Genomic DNA, 16,627 nt, shown 5'->3' with positions numbered 1-16,627 from the left:
CCTAATCGGGGTAGGTTTTGTTAATCGATCATGCACTGGGCTATAATGCGCCGACACACAAACGCACAGACAAAAATGTTGCTACCTGTCTCAATTCTCACATCTACCATTAGTCTTTAGTAATTGGGAAGATGAAGAATGTCTCTGAGCATTGCTAAATGCCTGAGGAGAGGATCATGCAGACACACACACTCTCTCTCTCTCTCTCTCTCTCTCTCTCTCTCTCTCTCTCTCTCTCTCTCTCTCTCTCTCTCTCTCTCTCTCTCTCTCTCTCTCTCTCTCTCTCTCTCTCTCGTGTGTGTGTGATGGAAATAGATCTTGAGAGCATATGCAAGTTAGGTTAGGAATACTTTATTTAGTGGATAGGCCTTTGTAAGTTAAGAATATTAAAGTTCATAAAAAGACAGAATATTACTATTATAGTAATACCTTATAAAAATACAGTAAAGGTAAGCAAATTGTTAGCACAATATAGAAATAGCAACATTTTTAGAAAATGATTAAAGACATACAAAGAGATGATAAACTAAGATTGTGAAATTCAGCCAACCAGATTGTTGGATAAGATGTCATAAAACATTTGTCTGCTTCTTTCACACACATGAGGTTTAAACCATTCAATTAATGCAGACTTTGGTAAACATTGATCAGCTTTAGTTAGGAATCTTAACGTGATTTGTGTACCTAATAGCTCTCGGTCATGGAAAGAAATATATTTTGGTAATTCAAACAAAGAATTAAGTATATATTGTAGGTTTTGATTAAAATATGGTTTACTGTATATGGAACACATTTCATTGCCTTCGCCAAAATCAAATATTTTGTGAAGGGTACGTTATGTGTTCACCCGTCTGTTTATTAGTTTATTTATTTATTTGTTTGTGAGAAACTTTGCACAAAAACTACAGTACCAATTTTTACCAAACTTGGTAGCTATGTGTTGGGTATGACCCAAAATGAATCTGAAACATTTTGGATGAAGTACATCAAAGTACAAGTACATAGAAGTACTTTGAAAGTAATCGCAATGTTAAGTACAGTATATGGCAAATCTTTTGTTAGCTTATTTTTTGTTTGTGAATAACATCACGCAAAACCTATTGAACCAATTCCTACGAAAATAGTTGGACATGTGGGGTTATGACCAAAGACAAATCCATTAGATGAAGAAAATACATTGAAGTACAAGTATGCAGTGAAGTTAAGAGCAAAATAAGACTGCTTGGCATGGCGTAGACATGCTCTTTACCGAGTACCTCTCTAGTTTGTTACTGAATAAAACGAAAAAGAGGAAATTTTGTAATGATACTCAACAAAGAATAGATTAATATATGAATTTGTGTAAATGTATTACAGTATTGGAAATCAGTGGTTTCAATCTATCTTTACTAGTCCAGAAAATTATCAGGTGAATGTTGGTAAGGTTGTCTCATGTATACAGTACAGTAAATTGTAATAGACTGTACTGTAATAGGTTACAGTGAAAGATCTTCATAACATATAGTACAGTATTTGTTGCTGTGATTTTTATAGAGTAACCTTTAAAAATGTGCTGAATTAAAATTTTTACTTATACCTCTTTCTGATTTGCACAGATTTTTGGACTTCTCATATTAGCCATTGGCTTATATGGAGTCGTCTTCACTGCACAAGATCTCTACGGTCTCAAGTCAGTAGAGATTGCCTACATTATCATAACAGACCTCAGTGGTGTAATGGTTGCCTTAGGAAGCATCATCTTCATAGTTTCATTTGCTGGATGTGTTGGAGCTCTTAGAGAAAATCTATGCCTTTTGAAATTGGTAAGTTCTGCTTTGTATATATTTTTAACCTTATTTTATTTCCATTATTTTGTAGTATAGTATTCGAAAAATGTATTGATATGAGGAGAACAGGTGAGGAGTGAGAAGTTTTAATGAGTAGTAGGAGTAAAGTAAATGTGAAAACCATCAAGGAAGGACAAGGAAATCATGAGAAAAGGATAATACAGTTTGTGGAGTCCTGGACGAGCTGAAAATTTAGGCGGAAAGTGCACTTGCAAGAAGAGTAAAAGGTGAAAAAGTTATCATAATAATGATGGGTAGACATGTAGGCCTACATTGCTGAAGAGTCAGGCATCAGACCTCTATTTGAGGTGATTAGAAATGTGTGAGGGAATAATGCATCATGGATTTTGAATATTCTATACTACACTTCCTTTAAGACCATTGAAATGGTTTATACAGTTCAGTATTGGTATACAGTGGTTTTTCAATATTAAACTTAGCCGGTGATTATATAAGCTGCAACTCTGTTGCTCGACAGAAAACTCTACGTTAAAAATCCGCCAGCGATCGCAATGCAGTTAGGGAGTGTACTTCTACAGCGCCATCTGTCGTGCAGGTACTCAGTACTCAATGTAAACACAGAACTCAATTTTCTCTCTGTCGGGCTACCGGCAAGACCTACTAATTCGCTGTTACTAACTGGATTTGTTTTCACAACTATTTGGTGAAGTACACTACAGTATTCTAGTTTTGAGCTTTCGCTATGCAGGTGTTTTATCTTCATCTCAAAACTTGAACTCGTTTTGGATAGATTTAATTATGGTGACAAAGAGAGTATGGACTCTCTTTCACTTTTAAATGGCCGACCCTTCCCTTAGACGGAAGTGTGTTTAGGTTTTTAGTAATTTTGCTTAACACGTTATAGATCTATATATTTTATATCTCTCCGCCTTTATTAGGCCTCTTCGATTAACTTTCCATTTATTATAAACATATAAAAATAAATTTTTATGTTTTGTTTATATGCGACCTTTCCTGATAGTAGGCGGTCCTAACTTGGAACCGAAGTTAATCAACGTTGAGCCCGTTATATCGTATTTAGCCTTTAAAGAATTTAAAACTTTTTAAATGTAATGTTTTATGAAAGAATTTCTTTGATAGTCTTCGTACTGTTTTCAAAGATGAACTAACGTTTAGACTACGCAGTTGTTGACGTTCAGGACGTTCAACATGCGCTCTATCGTTACGATAGAGAGAGAGTGTATCACGGTTTCACTTTGCAGTAAGAGTAAATCGATTCTGACGTTTTGTTCATTCTTTCTTAGCTTAAATGTTTTAAATTCTAAATTAAAGGAACTTTTTATTTGGAAAACCTTTCAGTTTTTTCCTTTAGTCAAATAACATATTTTTTTGACGATATATAATTGGGCTCTTCTCTTCTCTTAGGTGCGAAATCAAGAGAGAAAGAGAGATAGAGACGGAGGGAGAGAGAGGAGAGAAAACGTTCCGTTCAAGCGGGTAACGTTGTTCTCGTGTTACTCTCGTCCCTAGTCTCTGTACGGGGAGAAAGGTAAAACGTTTCTAGGTTTTTATTCTTGTTCCCAGGCTATGTGCGGTGAGAGATTGAAAACGTAGTTTATATGAACTAGCGTTTAGTCTCTTTCCCAGCCACTGAATTTTTTATCTTAATATATGTTTTCTGTTTTTTTGCTAGTATTAATAAGCTGCATTTTACGACTGATTTCGCAATTACTACCTTTTAATGAAGGGTAGAATTGCGTGTTTCAGGTAGAAATCAGTAAAAGTTTCGATTTCAGTGAAATAAGTGCAAAACAGAAAATCGATAAAGTGATATGCGCAAAGTGTTACAGTGTTGCGTCCGAGGGTTCGTCTGTTCGTGCCTGTCGTTCACCTAGTCCGGGACCTCTTGCAAGCTCCCAAGCCCAGGGGAGAAGTAATGTCGAACGACTTATGGGTTCGAGAGGCCTTGATCAACGAACAGACGTTTTCCCTCCGTGGTTTCGGGCGTATCTACCCAAGATCGCCCCACCCACACAAAGACGAGAGAGCCCATTTATTCCTCGTCTGCGGAAGAGGTTTCTCGTAAGAAACAATGGACCAAGGTCTCGCGGCTTATTAAGCGCAAGTCGGTCCTTTCCGCGCAAGTCCAACGGCCCAGTTGTAGCCACTGGGTCAGTTCGGACTCGCTGCAGTCTTCCGACGACTGCTCACCTCCTAAGAGAGGCAAAGCGGTACCGCATCAGGCAGTCACACCGTCTGTTGCCGCACCTGCTCCTGTAGACCGTAAGTGGTCTTTGCTGCAGACCATGCAGTCTCAGTTAACGTCATTGATGCAGGACTTTCGTGCGGAGAAGGTTGACACTGCACCAACCTCTAGCCTACAACCAACCACGGTTGTGCGTCCTGTGGACGCTGAGGCGACCTTCTGCCGCACTCCAAGAGAGTCCCGCCACCCATGCGTTCCAGTGTACCCTGCCAGCCGCATGTTGACGTTCAGCGACGCACGGAACCTTCCGTTGACGTTCGCGAGGCACAACAACAGTCTAAGTTGTTTTGTTTTGACGCGGTGCGTCAACCTCCGCATTCTAGAGTTATTTTGACTGCTCAGTCTAGACAGTCAAAGCAGTCTCGAGTGGACACTGTACGTCCTCACACACCTGTTGTGGTTGGCAGTTCAGTTGTTGACAGTTCACAGACTGTCAAGCAGTTACATGACGTTGCCTTCTGGTCTGCTACTTATGCACCAGTGAGAGACTCACTGAGGTAACCTAGCTTTTTCAATATTAAACTTACCCGATAATCATGTAGCTGTCAACTCCGTTGCCCGACAGAATTCTATGGAGGGATACGCCAGCTATCACAATACTAGAAGGGGGTGTACTTACCAGCGCCACCTGTGGCCAGGTACTATAGTACTTCTTGTTGACACCTCCTCAATTTTTCCTCTGTCGTGCTTCCGGCAAGACGTTCTGGGATACGCTTATGATCTTCGAGTATTTTCACGGCTAATTGGTGAAGTATTCTCTCAGATTTCGGCTGTCGCTTTACTGGAAACCTTCTTATATTAGCTAGATAGCTTTTATATAGTCCTGATTAACGGTTAACGATCTTTTGCTTGATTTTGGAACCCCCTTTGGCTAACTCTTTGGATTCAAGATGTCTGACATTTCGCAAGCCCCCTCCCATAGACGATGTAGGTCTTGTAATAGGCGTATTCCGAAGGCCTCGGTAGATCCTCACACCGCTTGTTCTGACTGTAGGGACAGGCCCTGTCAGTTAGAAAATCGATGTGAGGAATGCGCCGGACTTTCGGAACTTGAATTTGTCCGTCTTTTGAAATATTCAACTAAGTTAGAGAGAGGTAGAGTTAGGAGGAGTTCTTCTCACTCTTCACTTTTTTCCTCACCTCATGATCCCCTACCTTTTCCTACCCCTGTAGTGGCTACCCCCGAACCTACTATTTGCCCTCCGCCTGATATGTCTGTTGTTTTGCGTGCTATTCAGGCCTTAGGCGATAAAGTAGAGTCAGTGGTAAGTGATCATAAGTCTCTTATGGCCGAAGTCAAGGAGCTTAAGGTCAAGAGTGCAGTGGGTGGAATTAGTGCCAGTGCTGTGACGAGTGCTAGTGTCAGTGCAGTGCCAAGTGCTAGTGTCAGTGTCAGTGTGGTGCGTGAGGATACTTCTGTGCGAGCCAGTCGTCCTCCCAGTCCGGGACCTCTTGCAAGCTCCCAAGCCCAGGGGAGAAGCAATGTCGAAGGGCATAAGGGTTCGGCAGGCCTTGTTCGGCGCACAGAAGTATCCTCGGTGGTTGCGGGCGTGTCTTCCAAAGACCGTCACTCCCACCTGCAGATGATTGAGCCCGTCTTTTTCTCGTCCGCTGATCAACTGTCAGGTCTCGAGACCACTTAAACGCAGAGTCCAGTCAGCGAGTGCTCAGCCAGGCTGCAGTCATTGGCTCAGCTCTGACTCGCCGCAGTCATCAGTCGACTGCACTCCGCCCAAGAGGAGTAAGGTTCTGCCACAACAGAGCTCGACTGTTAAGGCTTTACCTCAGCCTACTGTAGTTTCTGCCGACCCCAAGTGGACTCTACTACAGTCCATGCAAGCACAGCTTTCGGACTTGATGCGTGAGTGTCGGGCTGAGAGTGTTGCGCCTCCGCCTCCGCCTACACTCCCTCCGCCTGCGCTCGCTCCGCCTGATCGCAGTACCACCTGCCAGGCGTACGATGTTGAGCCACGTTCTGAGTTTGCTGTTCCCAGTGGTGTTCAGCCTCCGCCTTCCTTAAGGCAACCTTTACAATGGGATCAGGAGGATTATACCTCTCTTCCTCCGCCTCCACTTGCTGCTCCACCAGTGATGCAACACTCGGTTGAGGTACAACAACCTCTCCCGTCCATGAGTCAGTCTCCTCAGCTCTCGCTGCAGCGAGCTCAACCCTCCACAAGGCAAGCACCACAACACCTTGGCCTTGCGCCTCAGGAGCCTCAGCTTGCGAGACATTTACCTTGTTCTGCGCAGCCTCTACCTCATCGCGCTCCGCTCACACCACAGGAACAGGAACTTGCTACTCCGCTTCCGCCAACCGCTCAGCAAGCGCAACCCTTGGGTTCAACCACTCATGCTAGGAGTCAGCCTCCTCCACCCATGCGCCTTCCTTCTGCTTCGTCTTTTATTCAGCCTTTGCAGTCTGAGCCTCAGGTTTTCCCTCAACAGTTACTTGAAGAGGAAACCACTAATATTGTTCCTACTCGTTCTGACTCTGCTGTTCAGCATTCTTGTCCGATCTCTTCGCTACACTCTGGTGATGAGGCTTCTGATGATGAGGCGGCACACCTGGATCCCTCGTCAGACGTGGATGAATCCAAGCCTTCTCCACAGTCTATTGACTTTCGTAAGGTCTTGGCTCTGCTTAGGGAGGTTTACCCAGACCACTTTGTCTCTGCTATTCCCCGCTCTCCGCCATCTGAGTTTTCGCTGGGCATACAGCAAGCTAAGTCCACCTATACTAAGCTAGTCCTAGCAAGGTCCTCTAAGAGAGCATTAAGGATCTTAGGGGAGTGGCTGCAGACTAAGCAACACCTTGGCAAAACTTCTTTCATGTTCCCTCCGACTAAGCTCACTTCGAAAGCGAGCGTTTGGTATGCCACAGGAGAAGCACCAGGCTTGGGAGTACCTGCCTCTGCCCAGGCTGACTTCTCAAGTCTGGTAGACTCGCCTCGGAGAACTGCAATGAGGCGCTCTAAGGTTTGCTGGACCTTCTCAGACCTTGATCACTTACTGAAGGGAGTATTTAGAGCATTTGAGATGTTCAACTTTCTAGACTGGTGCCTGGGGGCCCTCAGCAAGAAGACCTCCCCTGCGGACAAGGATTCTGCCATGCTATTAATGTCCTGCATGGATAAGGCCATTAGGGATGGATCTGGTGAGCTTGCGTCGATGTTTGTATCAGGGGTTCTGAAGAAAAGGGAACAGCTGTGTACCTTCCTTTCCTCCAGCATTACACCTTGTCAAAGGTCACAACTCCTTTTTGCTCCGCTCTCGAAGTTCCTCTTCCCCGAAGAGCTGGTTAAGGACTTGTCTGCTGCCCTGATACAAAAGGACACACACGATCTTGTAGCCTCATCGGCTCGTAAGTCTAAGGTTGCTACCTCAGTCCCCAGGACTTATCGCTCCCCAGTGGCTGATACCCCTGCTACGAGGTTCATACCGCCCTTTCGTGGTAGAGCCCCCAGCCGTGGAAGCTCCCGTCCAGACTCTTCCAGGAGCAAGTCTAGGAAAGGCTCCAAGACATCTAAAGGAAAAAACTGACTCTCCGCATCTCCAGACAGCAGTAGGAGCCAGACTCAAGATCTTCTGGCAAGCCTGGGAGAAGAGAGGTGCAGACGCCCAGTCTGTCAGTTGGCTGAGGGACGGTTACAGGATTCCATTCTGCCTCAAACCACCTCTGACCACATCTCCCATCAACCTCTCTCCCAACTACAAAGAAGAGGACAAGAGGCTAGCATTGCACCAGGAGGTGTCGCTACTTGTGCAGAAGAAGGCAGTGGTTATAGTCCGGGACCATCAATCCCCGGGCTTCTACAACCGTCTCTTTCTTGTGGCCAAGAAGACAGGAGGTTGGAGACCGGTGCTGGACATCAGCGCGCTCAACGCGTATGTCACCAAGCAGACGTTCACGATGGAGACGACGAAGTCGGTCCTAGCAGCGGTCAGGCAGGAGGACTGGATGGTCTCGTTGGACTTGAAAGATGCCTACTTTCACGTTCCTATTCATCCAGACTCCCAACCTTTCCTGAGATTCGTTTTTGGAAAGGTTGTCTACCAATTCCAAGCCCTGTGTTTTGGCCTAAGCACAGCTCCTATGGTGTTCACTCATCTGATGAGGAATATAGCAAGATTCCTACACTTATCGGACATCAGAGCCTCCCTCTACTTAGACGACTGGCTGTTGAGAGCCTCCACGAGTCGTCGCTGTCTGGAGAATCTCAACTGGACTTTGGACTTAATCAGAGAACTAGGTCTGTTAGTCAACATAGAAAAGTCTCAGCTCATTCCCTCCCAATCCATTGTGTACCTGGGAATGGAGATTCGGAGTCAGGATTTTCGGGCTTTTCCATCGGCCCCCAGGATAAGCCAAGCCCTAGAGTGCATCATGAGCATGCTGAAGAGGAGCAGTTGCTCGGTGAGACAGTGGATGAGTCTCACAGGGACCCTTTCATCACTGGCCCTGTTCGTCGAGCTAGGGAGACTCCACCTCCGCCCTCTTCAATTCCATCTTGCAGCTCATTGGGACAAGGGTTCGACTCTCGAAGCAGTCTCTATCCCAATCACCCAAGAGATGAAGACCACTCTCCTGTGGTGGAAGAGCAATCTCCTTCTCAGGGAGGGCCTATCGTTGGCTATTCAGACCCCCAATCTTCATCTCTTCTCAGATGCATCAGACTCGGGCTGGGGTGCGACCTTGAACGGACGGGAATGCTCGGGAACGTGGAACGAGGAACAGGGATTTCTCCACATCAACTGCAAGGAGCTACTAGCAGTTCATTTAGCCCTGCTGAACTTCAAGTCCCTCCTGCTAGGCAAAGTGGTGGAGGTGAACTCAGACAACACCACAGCCTTGGCTTACATCTCCAAGCAAGGAGGGACCCATTCGAGGAGCCTATACGAGATCGCAAGGGACCTCCTCATTTGGTCAAGAGGTCTAAACCTCACTCTGGTCACGAGGTTCATTCAGGGCAATATGAACGTCTCAGCAGATCGCCTAAGCAGAAGGAATCAGGTCATTCCCACGGAATGGACCCTCCACAAGAGTGTGTGCAACAGACTTTGGACCTTGTGGGGTCAACCTACCATAGATCTGTTTGCCACCTCCATAACCAAGAGACTTCCGCTGTACTGTTCCCCTGTTCCAGACCCTGCAGCAGTTCATGTGGATGCTTTTCTACTGAACTGGTCCCATCTCGATCTTTACGCATTCCCACCGTTCAAGATAATAAACAAAGTTCTGCAGAAATTCATCTCGCACGAAGGGACACGGCTGACGCTGGTTGCTCCCCTTTGGCCTGCAAGAGAATGGTTCACAGAGGTACTTCAATGGCTAGTCGACATCCCCAGGACTCTACCTCTAAGAGTGGACCTTCTACGTCAACCTCACGTAGACAGGTTGCACCCAAACCTCCACGCTCTTCGGCTGACTGCCTTCAGACTGTCGAAAGATTCGCTAGAGCTAGAGGCTTTTTGAAGGAGGCAGCCAGTGCGATTGCCAGAGCAAGAAGGGTTTCCACTCGTAGAGTCTACCAATCTAAGTGGGAAGTCTTCCGGAGCTGGTGTAGAGCCAATTCAGTATCCTCTACCAATACCTCTGTGACCCAAATAGCTGACTTCCTTCTACATCTTAGGAATGAGAGATCCCTTTCAGCCCCTACGATTAAAGGGTATAGGAGTATGTTGGCTTCAGTTCTCCGCCACAGAGGTTTGGACCTTTCTTCCAACAAGGACCTTCAAGACATTCTTAAGTCTTTTGAGACGTCTAAAGAGCGTCGTCTATCCACTCCAGGCTGGAACCTAGACGTAGTCTTAAGGTTCCTTATGTCACCTAGGTTTGAACCTCTCCAGTCAGCTTCCTTCAAGGACCTTACCCTCAAGACTCTTTTTCTCGTCTGCCTTGCAACAGCTAAGAGAGTCAGTGAGGTTCATGCCTTCAGCAAGAACATTGGTTTCACGACCAAATCTGCAACATGTTCTTTTCAGCTCGGATTCCTAGCAAAGAACGAACTTCCTTCACGTCCTTGGCCTAGATCGTTTGAAATACCTAGCCTCTCCAACATGGTAGGTAACGAACTAGAGAGAGTTCTTTGCCCTGTCAGAGCTCTCAAGTATTATCTTAAGAGGTCTAAACCTATTCGAGGACAGTCAGAAGCCTTATGGTGTGCCATCAAGAAACCTTCGAGGCCCATGTCCAAGAACGGGGTTTCGTATTATATAAGGCTTCCGATTAGAGAAGCCCATTCTCACTTAAAGGAGGAAGACCTTGCATTGCTGAAGGTAAGGACCCACGAAGTAAGAGCCGTAGCTACTTCGATGGCCTTTAATAAAAACCGTTCTCTGCAGAGCATAATGGATGCAACCTATTGGAGGAGCAAGTCAGTGTTTGCATCATTTTATCTTAAAGATGTCCAGTCTCTTTACGAGAACTGCTACACCCTGGGACCATTCGTAGCAGCGAGTGCAGTAGTAGGTGAGGGCTCAGCCACTACATTCCCTTAATCCCATAACCTTTTTTAACCTTTCTCTTGAATGCTTTTATTGTTGTTTTTATGGTTGTTACGGTAGGCTAAGAAGCCTTCCGCATCCTTTTGATTTGGCGGGTGGTCTATTCATTCTTGAGAAGCGCCTGGGTTAGAGGTTTTGTAGAGGTCCTTTAGTAGGGGTTGCAACCCTATATACTTTAGCACCTTTGGGTTGATTCAGCCTCCAAGAGGAACGCTGCGCTCAGTAAGGAAGACGAACTTAAAAAAGAGGCAGAGTAACGGTTCAATTCGACTTCCTTACCAGGTACTTATTATTTCATTGTTATTTGAGATAACTGTTATATGAAATATGGGATACTTAGCTATCCTTTAATCTTGTACACTGGTTTTCACCCACCCCCCTGGGTGTGAATCAGCTACATGATTATCGGGTAAGTTTAATATTGAAAAATGTTATTTTTATTAGTAAAATAAATTTTTGAATATACTTACCCGATAATCATGATTTAATCGACCCTCCCTTCCTCCCCATAGAGAACCAGTGGACCGAGGAAAAATTGAGGAGGTGTCAACAAGAAGTACTATAGTACCTGGCCACAGGTGGCGCTGGTAAGTACACCCCCTTCTAGTATTGTGATAGCTGGCGTATCCCTCCATAGAATTCTGTCGGGCAACGGAGTTGACAGCTACATGATTATCGGGTAAGTATATTCAAAAATTTATTTTACTAATAAAAATAACATTTTATCGGACAAGGTTCCTGTAGATGAGGAAGTTGCTGTTCTCCCTCCTACTGATATTCCCTTGAGGACTCTGTCAGATGGAGAGGAGCCTTAAGCTGCTTAGCCTCCTATGGACTTTAATTAAATCATGATGATTTTTTTAAGGATCTTCGTCCGGATCTTGTAACTGCTGCTCCTCGTTTGCCTTAACGTCAGAACTTACACTAGGCCTAGCTACTTCGAAGCCGTTGTTTTTAAGCTAGTGCTCTCTCGCTCTCCTAGAGAGCGTTACGTTGGCTAGGCGACTGGTTTTTGCACCAGGAGGAGTTTTAGGGATACAGCCTTTGCTTTCCCTTCTTTTAAACTGGCTTATAGAGCGAGAGTCTGATATGACACGAGAGAAGTTCTCGGCTTGGGAGTTCCTGCCTCTGCCCAGATAGACTTCTCAAACCTCATAGACTCGCCCTGGCGCCTAGCCAGGAGACGCTCCAAGTTGTTTACAGGTCAACTTCTCAGCTTTTGTCGAGCCTTTGAAGTTTTGCTGTACTATTATGTCACACATAACAAGGCTTTCAGGGATGGTAAACGGTTCCGCCTCAGTCGCTAACCCCGTCTGTTGCCACACCTGCTCCCGTAGACCCTAAATGGGCTTTGCTGCAAGACATGCAGTCCAAGCTTGCGTCCTTGATAGAGGACCTTAATGCGGAGAAGAACCTTCTGGCCAACAACCTTCCAACCGGTCGGTTGTGCGCCCTGTTGACGCTGAGGTAACCTACTCGCGTCTGCCAGTTGAGGTGGTTCCTCCTTCTGGCCAACAACCTTCCAACCGGTCGGTTGTGCGCCCTGTTGACGCTGAGGTAACCTACTCGCGTCTGCCAGTTGAGGTGGTTCCTCCACCGATGCGACTCAGTGTGGGTTGCCAGCCGCACGTTGACGTTAAGCGACGCTCGGAGGTGGTTGTTGACGTTCAGGACGTTCAACAACCAGCAGAGGTGACTTGTTGTGACGCAGTGCGTCAACCTCAGCAACCCGGTAGGGTGTTGACTGCACAACCCAGACGGTCTAGACATTTTCGGGTTGACGCTGTACTTCCTCGCGCACCCATGGTTGTTGACAGTTCACAGACTGTGCAGCCGTTCCATGATATTGCGTCCGGCTCCGTCACGCATCCACCAGTGCGACCGGATTCAGCGAGTCAGACGTTGCCCACTCCGTTGCCGTTTCCTCATCAGTTTCGGATGAGGAACCCTCTGATGAGGACGTTGCTGAACAAGTCGATCAGCCCCCAGCCCTGCTATCCATCCAGAAGATGCCGAAGAAGGAACGCTGCTCAGTCAGGCTGTGGATGAGTCTGGTAGGGGCACTGTCATCCGTGGATCAATTTGTGTCACTAGGAAGACTACACCTCCGTCCTCTTCTATACCATCTAGCTTTTCACTGGAAAAAGGACAAGATGCTAGAAGCGGTCTCGATCCCGGTTTCCGGAAAGATAAAGTCTTGTCTGACTTGGTGAAAGGACTATATCAACCTAAGAGAGGGTCTTCCCCTGACTGTTCAGACTCCCAACCACGTTCTCTTCTCGGACGCATCGGACGTAGGCTGGGGTGCGATATTAGACGGTCGGGAATGCTCGGGATTATGGAACTCGATTCAAAGGACAATGCATTTCAACTGCAATTAGCTACTGGCAGTACGTCTGGCCTGGAAAAGCTTCAGGTCTCTCCTTCAAGGCAAAGTGGTGGAGGTGAACTCGGACAACACCACGGCTTTGGCGTACATCTCCAAGCAAGGAGGGACCTACTCTCTGACGTTGTACGAGATCGCAAGGGACCTCCTCACCTGGTCAAAAGGTCTAGACATATCACTAGTAACGAGGTTCATCCAAGGCAACTTGAATGTCATGGCAGATTGTCTCAGTCGGAAGGGACAAATAATTCCAACAGAATGGACCCTCCACAAGGATGTATGCAAGAGACTTTGGGCCACCTGGGGCCAGCCAACCATAGATCTCTTCGCAACCTCGATGACCAAGAGGCTCCCAATATTTTGCTCACCAATCCCGGACCCAGCAGCAGTTCATATAGAGGCCTTTCTCCTAGATTGGTCACATCTAGATCTATATGCGTTCCCTCCGTTCAAGATTGTCAACAAGGTACTGCAGAAGTTCGCCTCTCACGAAGGGACAAGGTTGACGCTAGTTGCTTCCCTCTGGCCCGCGAGAGAATGGTTCACCGAGGTACTTCGATGGCTAGTAGACGTTCCCAGAACACTTCCCCTAAGGGTGGACCTTCTACGTCAGCCACGCGTAAAGAAGGTACACCAAGGCCTCCACGCTCTTCGTCTGACTGCCTTCAGACTATCGAAAGACTCTCGAGAGCTAGAGGCTTTTCGGAGGAGGCAGCCAGAGCGATTGCTAGAGCAAGGAGAACATCCACCCTTAGAGTCTACCAATCGAAGTGGGAAATCTTCCGAAACTGGTGCAAGTCAGTATCCGTATCCTCGACCAGTACCTCTGTAACTCAAATAGCTGACTTCCTCTTATATCTGAGGAAAGAACGATCTCTTTCAGCTCCCTCTATCAAGGGTTACAGAAGCATGTTGGCATCAGTCTTCCGTCACAGAGGCTTAGATCTTTCCAACAATAAAAATCTACAGGACCTCCTTAAGTCTTTTGAGACCACGAAGGAGCGTCGTTTGGTTACACCTGGTTGGAATTTAGACGTGGTACTAAGATTCCTTATGTCAGACAGGTTCGAACCGCTACAATCAGCCTCTCTGAAAGATCTCACCTTAAAGACTCTTTTCCTGGTATGCTTAGACACAGCTAAAAGAGTCAGCGAGATTCATGCCTTCAGCAAGAACATCGGATTCTCATCCGAAACGGCTACATGTTCTACAACTTGGTTTTCTAGCCAAAAACGAGCTGCCTTCTCGGCCTTGGCCAATATCGTTCGATATTCCAAACATATCGTATGGTTGGAAATGAACTAGAAAGAGTCTTATGCCCTGTAAGAGCTCTTAAGTTCTATTTAAAACGAATTAAACCTTTACGAGGCCCGTCTGAAGCTTTATGGTGTTCGGTTAAGAAACCATCTTTGCCTAGTCAAAGAATGCTTTATCCTATTTTATCAGACTGTTAATACGAGAAGCTCATTCCCATCTGAATGAGGAAGACCAAGCTTTGCTGAAGGTAAGGACACACGAAGTTAGAGCTGTCGCAACTTCCGTGGCCTTTTAACAAAATAGATCTCTGCAAAGTATAATCGACGCAACCTATTGAAAAAGCAAGTCAGTGTTCGCGTCTTTTTATCTTAAGAATGTCCAGTCTCTTTACGAGAACTGCTACTCTCTGGGACCATTCGTAGCAACGAGTGTAGTAGTGGGTGAGGGCTCAACCACTACAATTCCCTAATTCCATAACCTTTTTAATCTTTCTCTTGAAATGTTTTATTATTGTTTTTGGGTTGTCCGGAAGGCTAAGAAGCCTTTCGCATCCTACTTGATTTGGCGGGTGGTCAAAGTCATTTCTTGAGAAGCGCCTAGATTAGAGGTTTTGATGAGGTCCTGTTGTATGGGTTGCAACCCTTGATACTTCAGCTCCTAGGGGTCGCTCAGCATCCTAAGAGGATCGCGAGGCTCCGTAAGGAAGACGTACTTAAAAAGGCAGAGTAATTGTTCAAGTCGACTTCCTTACCAGGTACTTATTTATTTTATGTTTGTTATTTTGAATAACTGCTAAAATGAAATAAAAAATCCTTAGCTCATAATAATGTAAACAATTATTGCTGGTCTCTACCCACCCCCCTGGGTGTGAATCAGCTTATATAATCACCGGCTAAGTTTAATATTGAAAAATGTTATTTTTATAATAAAATAAATTTTTGAATATACTTACCCGGTGATTATATATTAAAGGACCCTCCCTTCCTCCCCAATAGAGACCCAGTGGACCGAGGAGAAAATTGAGTTCTGTGTTTACATTGAGTACTGAGTACCTGCACGACAGATGGCGCTGTTGAAGTACACCCCCTACCTGCATTGCGATCGCTGGCGGATTTTTAACGTAGAGTTTTCTGTCGAGAAACAGAGTTGCAGCTTATATAATCACCGGGTAAGTATATTCAAAAATTTATTTTATTATAAAAATAACATTTTATTCATATGATATTAAGAACCATTAAAGGCATTGCATAAATTTTATAGATAACATACACCATTTACCTTGTATGATGTCTTTTAGGTGAGAAATTATACTTAACAATTTTTTTAATCTTTTCTAGTACTTCTGGAGTCTCACAATTTTCCTGATTGCCGAATTGATGTTTGCCATTGCTTGCATCATCTTCCCATGGAAGTCACGTGAAATCCTCGAGAGTATCCTGTCAAAGCGATTGGTTGAAGAATACAGGGAAAGCCAAAACACACAGAACTTTGTAGACTTCCTTCAGAGTGAGGTAAGGATTTATGTATGTGGATCACTTTATGCTTAAGCTTTGACTTGTATCATTTTATTTGTTAGACAAGTTTTTTAAATTCTTGACAAGTGATTTTAAGACTAAAGAGTAAGGAGAATTCATGATTGGTTTTTGAGTGTTATTTCAGTATTTACGGGTAATGACAATACTTAAGTGCCATTAGTAACTTGTGGTTATAAAACTATCTGCGTTTTACTACGTGTTTACCAATGTTTAAGTGTATGTCTGATATTGAAATTTCATCCAGTTGCAGTATAGTTTTTCAATATTAATCTTACCCGATAATCATGTAGCTGTCAACTCTGTTGCCGACAGAAATCTACGGTCGGGATACGCCAGCGATCGCTATACAGGTGGGGGTGAACACCACAGCGCCATCTGTGGTCAGGTACTCCAGTACTTCTTGTCAACACCACCTCAATTTTTCCTCTGTCGTGCCTCCGGCTAGACCTACATGGATACGCTGTTGATTCTGGAGTTTTTGCTCACGATTTGGTGATGTATTTGCTCTAGAGTTTAGCTTTCGCTATTCAGGAAGTTTTATCATTAGCTTAGCTAGCTTTTGGAATTAATTTGATTAATTATGGGGACGAAGAGAGTATGAACTCTCTTTCACTTTTAAATGGCCGACCCTTCCCTTAGACGGAAGTGTTGGTGTCTAAGAGAGTATAGACTCTCTTTCTTAATTTTGCTTAACAAAGTTATAGATTTATTTTATATCTCTCCGCCTTTTATAGGCCTCTTCGATTAACTTCCTTTTTTTATAAACTTATTAAAATTAATTTTTATATTTGTTTATATTCGACCTTTCCTAATAGTAGGCGGTCTTTTCTTGGTACCGAAGTTAATTAACATTGAGCCCGTCATTTCGTTTTTACCTGTTAACATATTA

The 16,627-nt window shown here is 45.0% G+C and overlaps 1 protein-coding gene across 1 annotated transcript in view; it reads left to right on the top strand.

The window, feature by feature from the left end:
- LOC137634902 (tetraspanin-33-like) overlaps positions 1-16,627 on the top strand; it is a 74,473-nt gene that overhangs the window by 8,380 nt on the left and 49,466 nt on the right. Inside the window, exons 2-3 of the mRNA XM_068367448.1 lie at positions 1,596-1,802; positions 15,541-15,714. Of these exons, the coding sequence (XP_068223549.1) occupies positions 1,596-1,802; positions 15,541-15,714 (381 nt within the window). The remainder of the gene's footprint in view (positions 1-1,595; positions 1,803-15,540; positions 15,715-16,627) is intronic.

The sequence above is a fragment of the Palaemon carinicauda genome, chromosome 45, assembly GCF_036898095.1.
Source record: "Palaemon carinicauda isolate YSFRI2023 chromosome 45, ASM3689809v2, whole genome shotgun sequence".
NCBI lineage: Eukaryota > Metazoa > Arthropoda > Malacostraca > Decapoda > Palaemonidae > Palaemon > Palaemon carinicauda.
This window is presented reverse-complemented; position numbering and strand designations above follow the sequence as displayed.